The sequence below is a fragment of the Chenopodium album genome, chromosome 20 (assembly GCF_948465745.1).
Source record: "Chenopodium album chromosome 20, dcCheAlbu1.1, whole genome shotgun sequence".
NCBI lineage: Eukaryota > Viridiplantae > Streptophyta > Magnoliopsida > Caryophyllales > Amaranthaceae > Chenopodium > Chenopodium album.
This window is the reverse complement of record NC_137853.1, coordinates 15,894,628-15,909,533: the sequence shown is the minus strand read 5'-3', so window position 1 is coordinate 15,909,533 and position 14,906 is coordinate 15,894,628. Positions and strand designations below refer to the sequence as shown.

General features: G+C 35.4%; 1 protein-coding gene across 1 annotated transcript; it reads left to right on the top strand.

Annotated features, from left to right (window-relative positions):
- Positions 1–12,560: 12,560 nt before the first annotated feature.
- On the top strand, positions 12,561–14,230 carry LOC145596863 (uncharacterized). The gene is made up of 2 exons (XM_081653053.1): positions 12,561–13,384; positions 13,504–14,230. The coding sequence occupies exons 1-2, from the start codon at positions 12,561–12,563 to the stop codon at positions 14,228–14,230; spliced, it is 1,551 nt and encodes a 516-aa protein (XP_081509179.1).
- The last annotated feature ends 676 nt before the right edge of the window (positions 14,231–14,906 follow it).

Below are 14,906 nucleotides of genomic sequence, written 5' to 3'. Positions count from 1 at the left end.
TGTTGTGCGGCCGCACCGACGTGGGTCTTTTCCGATCGGATTTCAACGATTTTCTCTCTCTTCTTATACCTATTTGAACCCAATTTTTGTAAGAAGTTTTCATATTAGAATTACATCATATTCTTAGCTTAGTTGAGAGTTTCTCTCTCTAGATTTAGGGGTTAGTTTTAGGAGTAGATTTTAGAGAGAGAAAGTGAAGAATTTCAATGGTGATTGAGAGATTGAAGATCCAATGGTGACAATTGTATTGGAGATCTACTCTATTATCAATGAGCATTTCTAAACTCTATCTCATTTATTGTTTTGTTTAGTATTCATGTTTAGATTGTTTGTTCTTCATTAGATTTTGATGATTTGATGATTGATGTTTGATTAGAGTAATTGTTCTTCTTTGATTGTTGATTCTTTGATTGTAGATTGTTGATTTCTTAGTTGTTTGTTGAATTGATGATGTTTCTAGAGTAGTTGTTTGGTTAGGGATTTGGTGAAGCTTATATTATGTAATGGATTGATGTAGATTGGGGATTTTGATGGAGTTGATGATGTGATTAAATTGGTTAATTGATTATGTGCATGTGTGTGTTTGATTTAGGCTTGATCATCCTAGTTATTCCTATTAGATTGCATCGTAAGTTCACATTGATACGGACCATTGATTTGTGGCTTGCATTTACACGATTGAGGTGTCTTGTGATGTTTCCTAGCTAGAGTTTATCGTAGTTGACGCTAGTTAGACCTCTAGGAGAATAGCTTGATATGCTCTTTTGGTTGCATAATCGATCTTCCCTCACATTGCTTGACTTAGTCAACTTCCTAAACCAATTTGCATTGTTCATTGCTATTATAAGTGAATCCTAATCCCTAGCATTTTATTTGTTTGATTTCTTTGTCTTAGTAGTTGTAGGTGTCCTCTTTTACCCTTCGTCTTCGACCTAGCTTAGGCACATAATTGGAAGCACTTAGACATTACCGTTCCTTTGGGTTCGACCCTTAACTTACCTCTATACTTGTATTTAGGTTTGTTGAGTGTTTATAAATTTTATTTGGCTTAGGAGGATTAGTTCAACGACCTAATTTTCCCACGTCAGCACGTTGTAGTTTGTTTCGGGAAGGGGTCATGAATGATAATAAGGTTTTAGTATGTGTAATTTGTGTGTTGTAGTTTGTTTCGGGAAGGGGTCATGAATGTTAATAAGATTTTAGTATGTGTGCTTTGTGTGTTAGCTTCGTTCACTTACTGTAGGTTGTAATCTTGTTGTACATGTTTTCATTCAATGAACTCTTTGTAAAAGAAAAATAAAAATTAAAAATTATAAAAAAAAATGTTAAATTCTCCATTAATACTTTTCCTCATCTACATATCTACTTTCATATTTGATTTTTCTTGCAAAGAAACAAGGACCGATTTTTACAATTTTGCTTTCCTTGGAAACTATTTTACATAGAAAACAATATCCCTCTTAAATTTTTTCTTCAAAACAAACGGAGGTTAATAGAAATATTCAAATAAAAAAAAAAGAGTCTCGCTCTAGAGAATAGGGTTTCCTTTCTTGCGGAGGGCGGAGTAAGTGCTCTTGTGCGTTCAAGTTTTCTCCCCTGTGGCGGGGTGTTTGTCGGCGATCGATGGCGGAAGAGTTAGCGGAGAGGTGGTCGAATCTTATAATAATGTCCGAGGAGGATGATATCGCAGAACTGAGCGAGTCCAACCCGGATGATCAAGAAAGTAAAATTGCTCTTTCGATTGTTGCGAAATTACTAACGGTGAGATCTTATAACTTTGATGCTATGCAAAGGACTTTGAAAGAGATTTGGGCATTGAAACGTGATGTAGTTTTCCGTAAAATTGAAAATAACCTCTTTATCATACAATTCTTTCATTGGCGTGATAAGGAGAAAGTGTTAGATGGAGCCCCCTGGAACTTTGATAATCAATTGCTGTTGTTAGGAGAGATTCATGGGGATGAACAACCGGATTCTATTGAATTGAAATTTTGCCCTTTTTGGATTAGACTATATAATCTTCCTCTGGACAGCAGGTCGGACACTGATATTAAAACCATTGCTGATAAAATAGGAGCAGTTTTGGAGGTTGAAAGGGACAAATTGGGGTGGGATAAATCCCGGCGTGTTCGTGTTCTAGTGGATACCTCAAAACCTTTGCATAGGATCCAGAAAATTAGAAATAAGAGAGGTGCTGTGACTGTTGTTCAAATAAAGTATGAACGCTTATCTACATTCTGTTTTGGATGTGGCATTCTAGGCCATACAGAGAAGGATTGTCCGAATGTGGCAGAGGACGAGGAGCAAGATGATAAACAATGGGGCTTGTGGTTGCGTCCCTCTCCCCGCAAAGGGAGAGCTAAGCTTCAAGAGGAAGTTGGGAGGCTTCGTTCTGCAACTCAGAAAACTCTGAATTTTACTCATAAACCGAGGGAGTTGAAAGAAGAGGGTAATTGGAAGGTAAGACAGGAAGATGAGGGTAGGAATAAGGGGAAGGAAAAAATTGGAACTTCTATTGTGAATGCCTCGCTGGTAGAGATTGAGCAGCCTCTAAATGAAGAGGAATGGAGAGGTGAAGGATTAGAGAAGCAGGTGGCGCAAGATGGAGTTGGTGGGAGGGGTGAAAGAAGCTCAGGGGAGGTTTCTTTAATAAAGGGAAGTCTTGAGAGGGGAAATGAAGAGGGTAAGAAGGTGTGGTCAGAAGTTGAGAGTGGAATGCTACCTGCTATGAAGTTTGTAGTAGGTGAGGGGGGCAAAGGGGGAAAGTTGTCTGTAAGGAAAAATAAAAAAGGGGGAAAGGGGTCAGTAAGTGAGGAAGTGAGTAGGATGGATTATGAAGGGGGGGGGTTTTGCTTGGGAAACGTAATAGAGAAGGGGACTGTGATATGGTGGAGGCAGAAAATATTTCGAAGAAACATATGGTTGATATGAGTTCAAATGGATTGCGGGGGGCGGAGGTAGCAGATTACCCCGCCGAGCTCAATGAGTGTACTAAGCATTAACTGTAGGGGTTTGGGCAACACTCCTGCAGTTAATAATCTTCGGATTTTGATCCGAAGGGAGGCCCTGTCTATCATTTTCTTAATGGAGACGAAACTTAGTAGTGGTGAGATGGTAAAAATTAAAGCAAAATTAATAAATTATGAGGGTGTAGACACCCATTTGTGTCTCCCCAAAACCAAACCCAGTGATGAATACCTTTCGCGTCGAACCATAATCGAATGAGGTGAAAGTGTGAAAAGTCAAGTGTTGCGGTTAGTTTTTATTAAAATCCTTCTTTCTGTTTTCGAAAACCCACTCTATTTTATAAAAACGTCCAATCCAGTTTAGTTTGGTCCATGATAAGGGTCCAATAATGGTGTATTTTGATGGGTCTTGAAAAGACCTTTCCAACGATATATTATAAGCCCAATTCCGATGAATAGTGAGGAAGTTATGGCCAAAATACTAAATTGGGCCCAAACCGGATTTTACCTACGACCCAATGATCATGTGGAGGGTCCAAAGGTTTAATCCTATTCCTAAACTAATTAGGATTGATTAGAATCTTCTATAAGTTTCTAAAATATCTTAATTATCCTTTTTTGAAAAGGTAAGATCATGGAATTTGATTTGAATATAAACTTTCCTTTTTTAAAACTTTCCTAATTCTATTCGGATTTAAACATGTTCAAAGACAGTCAGATATTATTTTCGTGCCTCATATTTTTTATCCAAATTTTATATGGTTAGATAGATCTTGAAATTATCTTTCCAATGATATATTATAATATTAATTCCGAGCTATAACGAAAACGATATGAAAGAAATACGAAACTCTATCCAAAACTGATACCCTTTCACTATTTCGGCCATATCTTTTTATGTACAAAATATTTTAATCTGATTCTAATTGCATTGAAAAGTAGACTTCAAGAGATTTCCAACGACATATGATATGACTTATTTGGACTTCTGGATCAAAAGATATGATAAAAACAAAATCCGCAAAAAAACTGTCTTGTCGCGAAACGACAAGCCTGTCGCCTCGCGACAAGATAAATTTCTGGCGACAGGTCTAGTTTTCTGGCGACAGAGTGGAGTTGTAACACCCCAATAATTCTCCCTTTTTCAAACCACTTACTTTAAATAAAATAGTGGAGAACCATTGACATGTTACCGCCACGTGTTAAAACGTTAAGGCTTTATCAAAGTATCGAAGCGGAAAATCAAACATAAGTCTTTAAAATAACATAGTTTAGGAAATTAATAAGTCTAAGCTTACAAATTGGAACCATGTAAGGCCCTTATTTAAAACCAAACCAATAATCAAAGTCTAAAACATAAACGAAATAGCAAAGCATAAATAAGTTCAACACAAAGAACGAATACTCTCAAGCACACCAATCCCTTGACAATGCGTATGTCAAATCCCCGAACTTCACATCATCAAGCTAACCTGTGCAATACTGCTCCCCAATAATACGAGTGTAATAATTGGATCATCACAGGGTCATTGAAAGGCGAAGGCCATGACCAAAGAAACACACACAAAAGCACGCAATCAGCAAAGCTGAGTACATACAAGCTACAACGCACAAAACCTAGTATGCTCAACTAATTAAAGTAAATAAACATATAACACAAATTTATTTAATTAAGACTCCACACTTAGACAATTCAATTGACTCAACATACTTACTAATTACTTCCAAACACTTGACTCTATATTTAATTTGATTAATTTAGTTTGGAGTAAGCAATAGACCAGGTTGTCCAATCCACCAAATCATTTTGGTCCCAAATGACCATTTGAAATAAAAGTTTAGCGCGATGCAAGAATGGGCGCGACTCCATTCTCACAAAGTTAGTCTAGGATCCCATCTAACTTTCATTATAAAATAAAATGTAAATACCAAAAGAGAAGAGGACATGTTGATCAAACAAGCCTCGAAAAGCCACGGGCTACCACCGTGTACCCCAACCCATAATTGTCAATACTCTAGAAGTGCACGCTTTCCAGAGTTTTATTGCTCATCCATGTTTCACTTTATGTGATTACAATTTTAATTAATAGCCGACTCAATCAAGAAGACCATACATAACAATCATACATCAATTCATTTTTAATCTTATTTAGGACAATGGTGATCACATCACAAATTGACCTTTAATTCCATTAAACTTCCAAATTATCCAAAATTGTTGAACATAGTCAACTCACCTAGCCATTTCGGCTTAATCCACTTTTACTCAAAATACTAACAAGTTATGATTGAGTAATAAATAAATAATAATAACCTTGTGGAATAATTAATAAATTCATTCCACTTAAACCATTCAATTCCAATCCTTTAATAATCCAAATGTGGTTAACAAACCAATCCAATAATATTATGCTTGTATCAACATTCCATACAAACATTTTATCCAATATAATTCAACATGTTTGCATCCATAATTCCATACAAACATAATCAATTCACCAAAACATGTCTCATAAACATAAGCACATGAATTAAATCAATGTGTAACCAAACAATTTTCATCCAAGTGTTCCCTAATCATGAAACTAAGTTCTTTCCTTTTGGTACCTAAACATGATACTACTTATGACGAAGTAGACATGTACGTACCTCGTGTAAACAATTCTTTGCGCTACTTTTAATTAATTAAAAGTCTCCTAGAGAAAAATTACCTCCTAGAAAACAACCAATAATCACAAATTAATACTTACAAAAATTTCCAGCAATATAATCTAGATTAAAAGTCCTTAAAACTTCATTAAAAACATGTTTTTATGGTTAATTAATCATTAGAAATTGACTAGGAACAAAGCCCCAAATTAATTAGTCATAAAAACCCTAAAATCCCAATTTAAATAAATTGAAACCCTAGATTTTAAAATTATAAAATCTGAAAATTATAACATAAACAAAATCTGAAATTTATAAGTTTAAGCTATCAAAAACATGATTTTAATACTAAAAATATAATCTTTACACTAAGAAATCAAAACCCAAAACTAATTATATGAAGATTAAACAAAAATAAGAAAATAAAGGAGGAGGAAAGGGGGCAGCGAGGTGGGCCACGGCTGGGCCCACGGTGGGTCGCCGGCGGCGGGCGGCGGCAGCAGCTAGGTGGCGGCAGCAATGGGCAACAGTGAGAAAGGAATTCCTCACGTAGGAGAGGAGGAAAAGAAAGAAAGAAAAGAAAGAAAAAAAAGAAAAAGAAAAAGAAAAAGGAAAAATAAAATAAAGGAAAAATAAAATAAAGAAAATAAAGAGAAGGAAAAAATAAGACTAACCTTTTGTGTGGGGAAAAAATTTGGGGATGTATGGGGTATTTATAGGAGAGAGAGAGTGGTGTAGGGTTAGTTTTAAGATTGGGCCTCATAAAATTGATGGGCCAATTAGATAAATGAAATGGGCTAGTTTTGTTTAATATGTATGACATAAATTGTTGAATGGACAATTAGAAATCTTTTAAGAACAAAATCAATCATCAACCCAAAAATAATTTGGAACTTTAAAACTTAAATCCCGAAAAAAAAACACATATAAATATTATAAATAAAATAAAAATTTATTTATAATATATTTATAAATATGGGGGATTACAATCTACCCCTCTTAAAAGAAGTTTCGTCCCGAAACTTAGCACGAAATCCCTTAAATTGCAAAACATTTGCATAAAACCTTTTCAAAATTATCAAAATTATGTTGCTGGAATTCCAATTGTGTCACAATATCGACATTAATATCTTATTATCATCCCAATTTACGCACTTCACTAGATGCGTAAACAAATAAAAGTGCTATGAAAAGCATGAAAACACCATAAAATAGCATAAAATTGGGCAAAAAGCGTGAAATTATACGCATTCTACCCCCCTTAAAGAACAAGAGTTACGCCCTCGTAACTCACCTCATTAAATAATTTATCTCTTATGTATCTTGGTGCACCTCACAACCTTACCAGTAGGCAAACTAATAAGTAAGTCAATCGAATTGGTTCAACTAGTCCAAATGGTTTCACTACAACAGAACTAGAAATAAAAGAATAGGTGGCTCTAGAATTAAATAAAGCTTAGCAGAAATAGAATGAATAGAAAAGTTACCAGTGTCAAAAGACCTTTCAGCTTCTGTTTTGCTCATCACAAACAAAGGACCTGGAGTGACATTCTTTCCTTGATTCTCGGAGCTGTTGTTGCCAACATTTCCGTTCTTTCCATTCCCATTATGGCCATTCGAATTCCCTCCTTGGTTGCTTGTTGAAGTTAACTTGTTCCCATTACCTTGTTGCTTTAATTTGGAGAAACACTCAAACTCCCTATGGCCCTTCTTGTTACAGAATCTACACACAACCAAGTTCCCATCACAATCCTTTCCAGGATGATCCTTGCCACATCTCTTGCAGTTGTAATGCCTCTCAGCTTCGCCATTAGTTTTAGATGACCCTCCATTGTTCTGAACATTCCTATTCTGGAAATTCTCGTTCCTTGGCTTCTTGGAGTTACCTTGGTCACTCAAATTCCCAAAATCCTTACGCTTTTCTCCAACACTTCCACTCTCAGGTGCACTCCTGGCATTTAGACCGTACAAGTGCGCTACTCTCCCATAAACCTTATCTAGAGTCTTTAATGTCTTTCTAGCCAAGGCCTTCTGCAATTGTTTAGTCAAACCTTGCTCAAATCTTTGAGTCTTCAACTCCTCAGTAGGCACTACCTCAGGAGCAAACCTTGCCAAGTTCATAAACTTGTTATAGTACTCAGTAATCGACATATTGTTCATTTGGAGATTGATGAACTCTTGAGCCTTTTGTTTCCTTAAGAATGGTGGATAGAATTTCTCCCTAAGTTTGGTTTTGAAAGTCTCCCAACCAAAATTAGCCTCAGCTTGAAGCACATCTCCATTATCCCTCCACCAAATATCTGCCTCTTCCTTCAAATACATGGTAGCTTGATCTACTCTCATATTCTCAGGGCAATTCAAAGTAGCAAAAATCTTATCAAACTCCCTAATCCAATTCTCTAGAAAAGTCGGGTCTCCACCTCCCTCAAAGTATGGTGGCTTGACTTGAGCAAGTTTCTTAAACATCTCACCCGCGGGATCAAGATTATCATTGCGGTTTTGGTTCAAGTTCTCAGCTAGTAGCCTAATAGCAGCAGCTAATGCATCGTTGTTAGCCATCTAACTTCTTTGCCTAGAAATGTAATACACTCTTAGGCCGATATCAACACGAAAGAACTCTACTTGTTCAATGAATCACATTCACAATCATCAAATATATATATTAAGGTAGAAAGATGGACACGACCACACAATCGCCCCTAATAAGTCACTTTTAAAGGAAATGATTATTTAATTTTAATCATTCCTGTATAGAATATATTATTTATTTCTGTATGCACTGTAATTAATTACTTTAATGCTTTTATTCATGTATGAAGTGATCATGCAAGTTATTTAATTTATGTATGTTTCATGTAATGGTGCAAACTTAAGTGATCACTTAGTATCATGTTTAAGATTAAAGCATGTAATATGGAATGGAATGAGATTCTTTGTGCAATGTGAAATGTTTAAATGATTTAATTTGTTTATGTGAAACATGTAATTATGTGCCTATTATTAGGTGTTTGTTTAATTGCTTAATGCTTGGATATTGATGGGAGTTAAATCAAGGGAATTTATTTTATTTTATTTTATTTTCGCGTGCGTAGGAATAGAGAAAAGGAACAAAGAAAAAGAAAAGAAAGTCAGGAGAGTTTAATAAAAGCTGCGAGTTTCACCCAACATATTTAGGGTTTAAATTAGTTAATATAGATTAAATAAGAATCCTATAAAAATTAAAATAGGTGTTAAACCTTTTCGAACTCTAAAATAAAAGTATAAGATTAGGAAAGTTATATAATAAATAAAAATAACTATTTTTTTTATAAAATATAATATATTAAGTCATAAAATATTCGGGTATTACAATCTACCCTCCTTAAAACAAGTTTCGTCCCGAAACTTATAATTAAGAAGTATAAAATATATAGATAGAGTAATAAAATAGTAGGGGTATTACATACTATCCCCCTTAAAAAGGAGTTCGCCCTCGAACTCAAAGCTACTCACATAAAAAGAAACACATACAAGCACGAGCACATTAAGAAACACTCTTGAAACGGCTTAACCTATGTCAATTTTAATCCTAATTCTTAATTAATAGGTTCATTCCTAAACCAAACCACGCTGGAATATGAAGATCCCTGCGTAAATCCCACGAGCGTTTAGGCTCTGAATACCATTTTGTAACACCCCCGATTTACTAATTGATAATAAACAAGAATAAAAGGAAAATTAACGATCTTTAAATAAAATTGCGGAAGCATACACCTAAATCAGAGGTATTACCGCCACACTCGACAACGTGTCAAGTGTTAAGGCTTACAAAATCCCAATAATTACAACCCAATAAATCTAAGTGAGCTATTTGTACAACTTTATAAACTCGTTATAACAAACTAATCGAAACCCTTGAGCTCCTTTAGCTATGATCACTTGATCAACCTGTTTAAACAATCTTTTCTGCTCACCATTAAGGACAAATTTCAAAATAGATCGTCGCAGGGCCACCATAAGAAAAAGACATGGCCGCAAACACAAGTAGCACAACAAAATAGCACACACACGTCAGCAAAAAGCTGAGTAATCACCACATATCAGAATACAGAGTATAGCAAAATAATCAACATTACTAGCTCAATTAAACAATGTAGTTCAAACTACATTACGCATTGTACTCTGAGAAAAGTAACCATTGATCAACTCAACCTCAAATAATAATACGAACCTTTACTCAATCATCAACTCATATAACCCATAAGTGTGCCATGCGCATTGTTCTATACCTAGCCTTGGACATGGGTAATTCGAATAAAACCAACAAGTATAAAAACTTGAATACTCTCAATAACCAGAAAAACACCTTGAACCAGACCACATACGGGTCAATTCCCACTGTAAGGGACCATAGAAAAAAAAATAATAAATAATAAAGATTGTACCTCATTCTTAACTCATGATCATTATCTCCTTACCAACATGCCAAGGACTAAGGTCTATAACGCCGAGCCTCAAACCAAGAATAAAATATAATAATTCTCAACCTTTTGACCTCATACTTGATCAAATAATCTTTCACATGATAATAAATAATATCTCAATATTGGCACAAGTTCCCAATTCATATATGACGACATATTCGGTTCACATAAAATATCTCAACTCTTGTATGGCTAATACTAGTACCCAAAATTAATTAATTTTCAACCCAAAATAATACTCTGCAATAACAACCCTAAAACCTTGAAACAGTACTCCCTATAGAAACAACATTAAAAACCCTAGAAAAATAACACAATCAATCAATATCACAAAATAATACCGCAATTAGAATCATATTATACCACACACTAATCATGTATATATATATTATGATCATATATAATTCACAAATTATAAAATATACACATAACAATACGAAGTACAATTAATACTAACAATTTATATATAATCAAACAATAAAAAAAATTAATTACGGCAATGTGATTACCTTTCTTATTGATACCCACACATAGGGACATATTAATAGCCGGAAAAAAAAAAAAAGAGAACCTACAACTCCAAAATTCGAGGGGCAAGCACTGACGACAAACATTGTGGATATCAATGATGATCAAATTAATATAAATTAAATCATATGATAAGGGTACTGACAACATGCATAATATGGCTAGCAAAATATCAAGTGATGAATTGGATTTGATGGTGAGGAAAAATGCGTAGGAATAGAGAAAAGGAACAAAGAAAAAGAAAAGAAAGTTAGGAGAGTTTAATAAAAGCTGCAAGTTTCACCCAACATATTTAGGGTTTAAATTAGTTAATATAGATCAAATAAGAATCCTATTAAAATTAAAATAGGTGTTAAACATTTTCGAACTCTAAAATAAAAGCATAAGATTAGGAAAGTTATATAATAAATAAAAATAACTATTTTTTTTATAAAATATAATATATTAGATCATAAAATATTCGGGTATTACCACTAAATAATATATTAATTACCACTAAATTTAATTTGAAGTTTTTAGGCGCCTAACGTTTTAAATCTAATGAGTTTTATTTAACTACCTTATTTAAAGTTAACTTAGGTTTTCAAAAATTATTCTATTCTATTGTATTTATTTCGGCATTTATAAAAAAATAAAGTGTATTTATTTGTTTAATTTATTTTCGAATTGTTTAGTTATTTTGAATAAATGAATTTAATTATTTATTTTATTCTTACTTCGTGTTCTTATTTTATTTATCGGCGAGATTTGGGTAGAATTAGGAAGGGTGTTACAGGAGTTTTATTCCTTATCAAATTCTATGATTTTCCGGACTGTTTTCTTATAAATTGGGTCCGAACCTCTGTTTTTATTCATCAACTCTCATCAACAATTAATTCTCTCTATTCTCTCTCTAAGCAATATAGCTTAATTCTTATTTTCTCTCTCTCTCTTTTTCTAAATCAACCTTTTACAAACACAATATTCCGCATTCACAAGATTTAGAATTACTTAGCCAAGTTCGAAGTTGCCTTCGCCCTAGACGTGCAAGGTTTGATATTTTCTGAGGGTTTGGTCCAAAACTAGTCAAAACTTTATTTAATTTAATTCTTTGATTTATTATTTTCGTTGAAGTTTACTAACTTGTGTATTTTGTTATTAGAAAGAGGTACGAGGCTTCAAAGTAAGTAAATTAGTTTACTCTCTATTTCTTTCACAATGTAGAAAGCATGTTTATTATTGTTTTATGATTCCTAGTATCATGTTAGGATGTTTAATTCCTAGTATCATGTTAGGATATTTTTATTGCTTTCTAGTATCATGTTTAGGGTGCCTTTATCTATTTTCTAATATTATAATATCATGTTAGTACCATGTTAGTTTAAAGCTTTGATCTTTATTGTTAGTATCATGCCTAGGATCTTACTATTATAATTAAGCTTTATTATACCTTATTATGATTATTATGATGATTATATCTTATTATTATTATGTTGCTTGATATATTTTATTGTTATTGCTTGATCACACCTTAAATGCATGTTAAAGGGAATTTGTACTTGAAATCACGCTTAATAAGATAATTAATAATTTGGTTTAGGCTAATGTGATTTTAACTCAAGTGATCACCAATAATAGTTTTATCTGTGCATTAATATTCAACCAACATAGATAAACAGGTTAGGTTTAATATAATGTTTGCATGTTATTCGAAAAGCGCACATGAATACGAGCAGAACAAATTAGAGGCCTATTTTATAGGGCGGGTCCTTTCTTTTGTAGATTGGATTCGTACCCTCATCCCCGAACCCTGTTTGGTTCAAGACCTTATGGAGTTGATGGTCCTTTTGGATTGTCTTTTGGGTTTACAAGTTCCTAAAACTTGTTGGCGACTCTTTTGCTCTCTTTTTCTTCCCTTTGGAACGCCACCATACTTAAGTGTATGATCACAGTGGGGTTCAAGTTTGGGATCATAATGCTTGAAATATTCCCTACAGAGGGGTTGGCAGTTGATAGTTGTGGTCGTTCCGGAGGGGTGGCTATGTTTTGGCTGAAAGGTTTACGGGTGGAATTGAGATCGATGTCAATACATCACATTGATGTGTTGGTTTGGCAAGGGGTAGGCTCGGTGGAATGGCGGTTGACTGGCTTCTATGGGTGGCCGGAGGTTCAAAATAGGCATCTCTCGTGGAAATTGTTAAGGGATCTTTATGGCGGAGGTCATGATCGGTGGGTGTGTATAGGGGACTTTAATGAGATTTTGCTGGAGTCGGAGAAGAAAGGAGGGAGAGATAGAGCATTATGGCAGATGGAGAATTTTAGAGAGGTGGTAGATGCTTGTGCTTTGCAGGAGGTCCCATTCTCGGGCTATAATTTTACTTATGACAACGGGCAGAGTGGAGATGATAATATCCAATGTAGGTTGGATAGAGCTCTTGCGGTGCATAGGTGGTTTGAGGTGTTTCCGAGGGCTAAGCTTGTCCACTTGGAGTGTGAATGGTCGGACCATTCACCAATCAAGTTGCTATTGTGTGAAGATGAGAACCCCGCTACTAAAAAAGCAAAATTGTTTCGATTTGAACAGGTTTGGTCTGAGAATCCTACATGTGAAGAAGTGGTGGAACAAGCGTGGGTGAGTGGGGGAACTCTTATCGAAGGCAAGCTGAAATATTGTGCTGAACTGTTAACATCTTGGAGTGATAAGGAATATGCCCGGGTCTTCAAAGAGATCAGGAAAAAGCGCAAGAGATTAGCGGCTCTAAATAAGGGGGGGAAGGTCGAATGCGCAGGTGGTAGAACGCAGGAAAGTGGTGAAGGAAATTTCTAAACTTTTGCACTTGGAGGAAATTTATTGGCGTCAGCGATCTAGAGCTCTCTGGCTCACCTGTGGGGACCGCAATTCTAATTTTTTTTCATAGAAAGGCATCTCAGCGTAGAGCTAAGAATCACATTGGGAGTTTGGTGAATGAAGAAGGGGTCCGTGTGCATGATGAGGAGGGTGTTCGACAGGTTGCTGTTGATTACTTCCGGAATTTATTTACTGCTTCGAACCCGACTTCTTTTGATGAGGCGCTGATGGGTATTGAACCAAGGGTGACTGCAGACATGAATGAGGTTTTGACCACAACATACATGGAGGAGGAGATATACACAGCTTTGAAACAAATGCACCCTCTTAAGACTCCTGGTCCGGATGGCATGTGTCCTTTATTTTTTCAGACTTATTGGCATATTGTTGGTCCTGCTGTTACTACACTGATTTTGGGGATTCTTAATGGTGAAGCTATTCCAGAGGCCATTAATAATACTTTCATTGTTTTGATTCCGAAAATAAAAAAGCCGGACAAAATGTCAGAGTTTAGACCGATTAGTCTGTGTAATGTGGTGTATAAACTAATTACTAAAGTTCTTGCAAATCGTCTAAAGACTTTTTTAGCTGAGATTACTTCTATCAACCAGAGTGCGTTTACTCCGGGTCGGTTGATTACAGATAATATTCTGGTTGCTCCGGAGGTTTTTCACCACATGAAATGTTCAAATAGTGAGAAGGGTTCGATGACTTTAAAATTGGACATGGCCAAGGCATATGACAGAGTTGAGTGGGATTTTTTGAGAGCAGTTATTGGTCAAGTTTGGCTTTGCTGAGCCTTGGATTAACCGGGTAATGCATTGTGTTTCGTCGGTCTCGTTTTCTGTTCTTATAAATGGGGCACCTTCAGGGGAGTTTATTCCTACTCAGGGCATTTGGCAAGGTGATCCTCTATCCCCGTATTTATTTATTTTATGTGCTGAGGCTTTGTTTGGTTTGTTGAATAAAGCAGTAGAACATGGTGGTTTACATGGCATAAGAGTGGCGCCGTTAGCTCCGTCTATTTCTCATTTGCTATTTGCCGATGATAGTATTATTTTTTCTAAGGCGAGTGTGGAGGAAGTGGATACTATTAGAGATATTTTGAAAATTTATGAATCGGCTTCAGGGCAAATGGTGAATTTTGATAAGACTACTGTGAGTTTTAGCAAGGGGGTGGCGGAGGAGAGACGGGGGGTTCTTGCGTGTCGACTAGGTATTAAGGTGGTAGATATTCATGATAAATATTTAGGGCTACCGACGGTTATTGGTAGGTCTAAGAGGGTGATAACGAAGGGTGTTAGGGAGAAGTTATGTAAGAGATTGCAGGGTTGGAAAGGGGGGGATTTCTTTCTAAGGCGGGTAGGGAAGTCTTGATTAAGGCCGTGGCCCAATCTATCCCTACCTACGCGATGAGTGTGTTTAAATTTCCCTCCTCCTTTTGTGATGAATTGCGATCTTTGGTGGCGAATT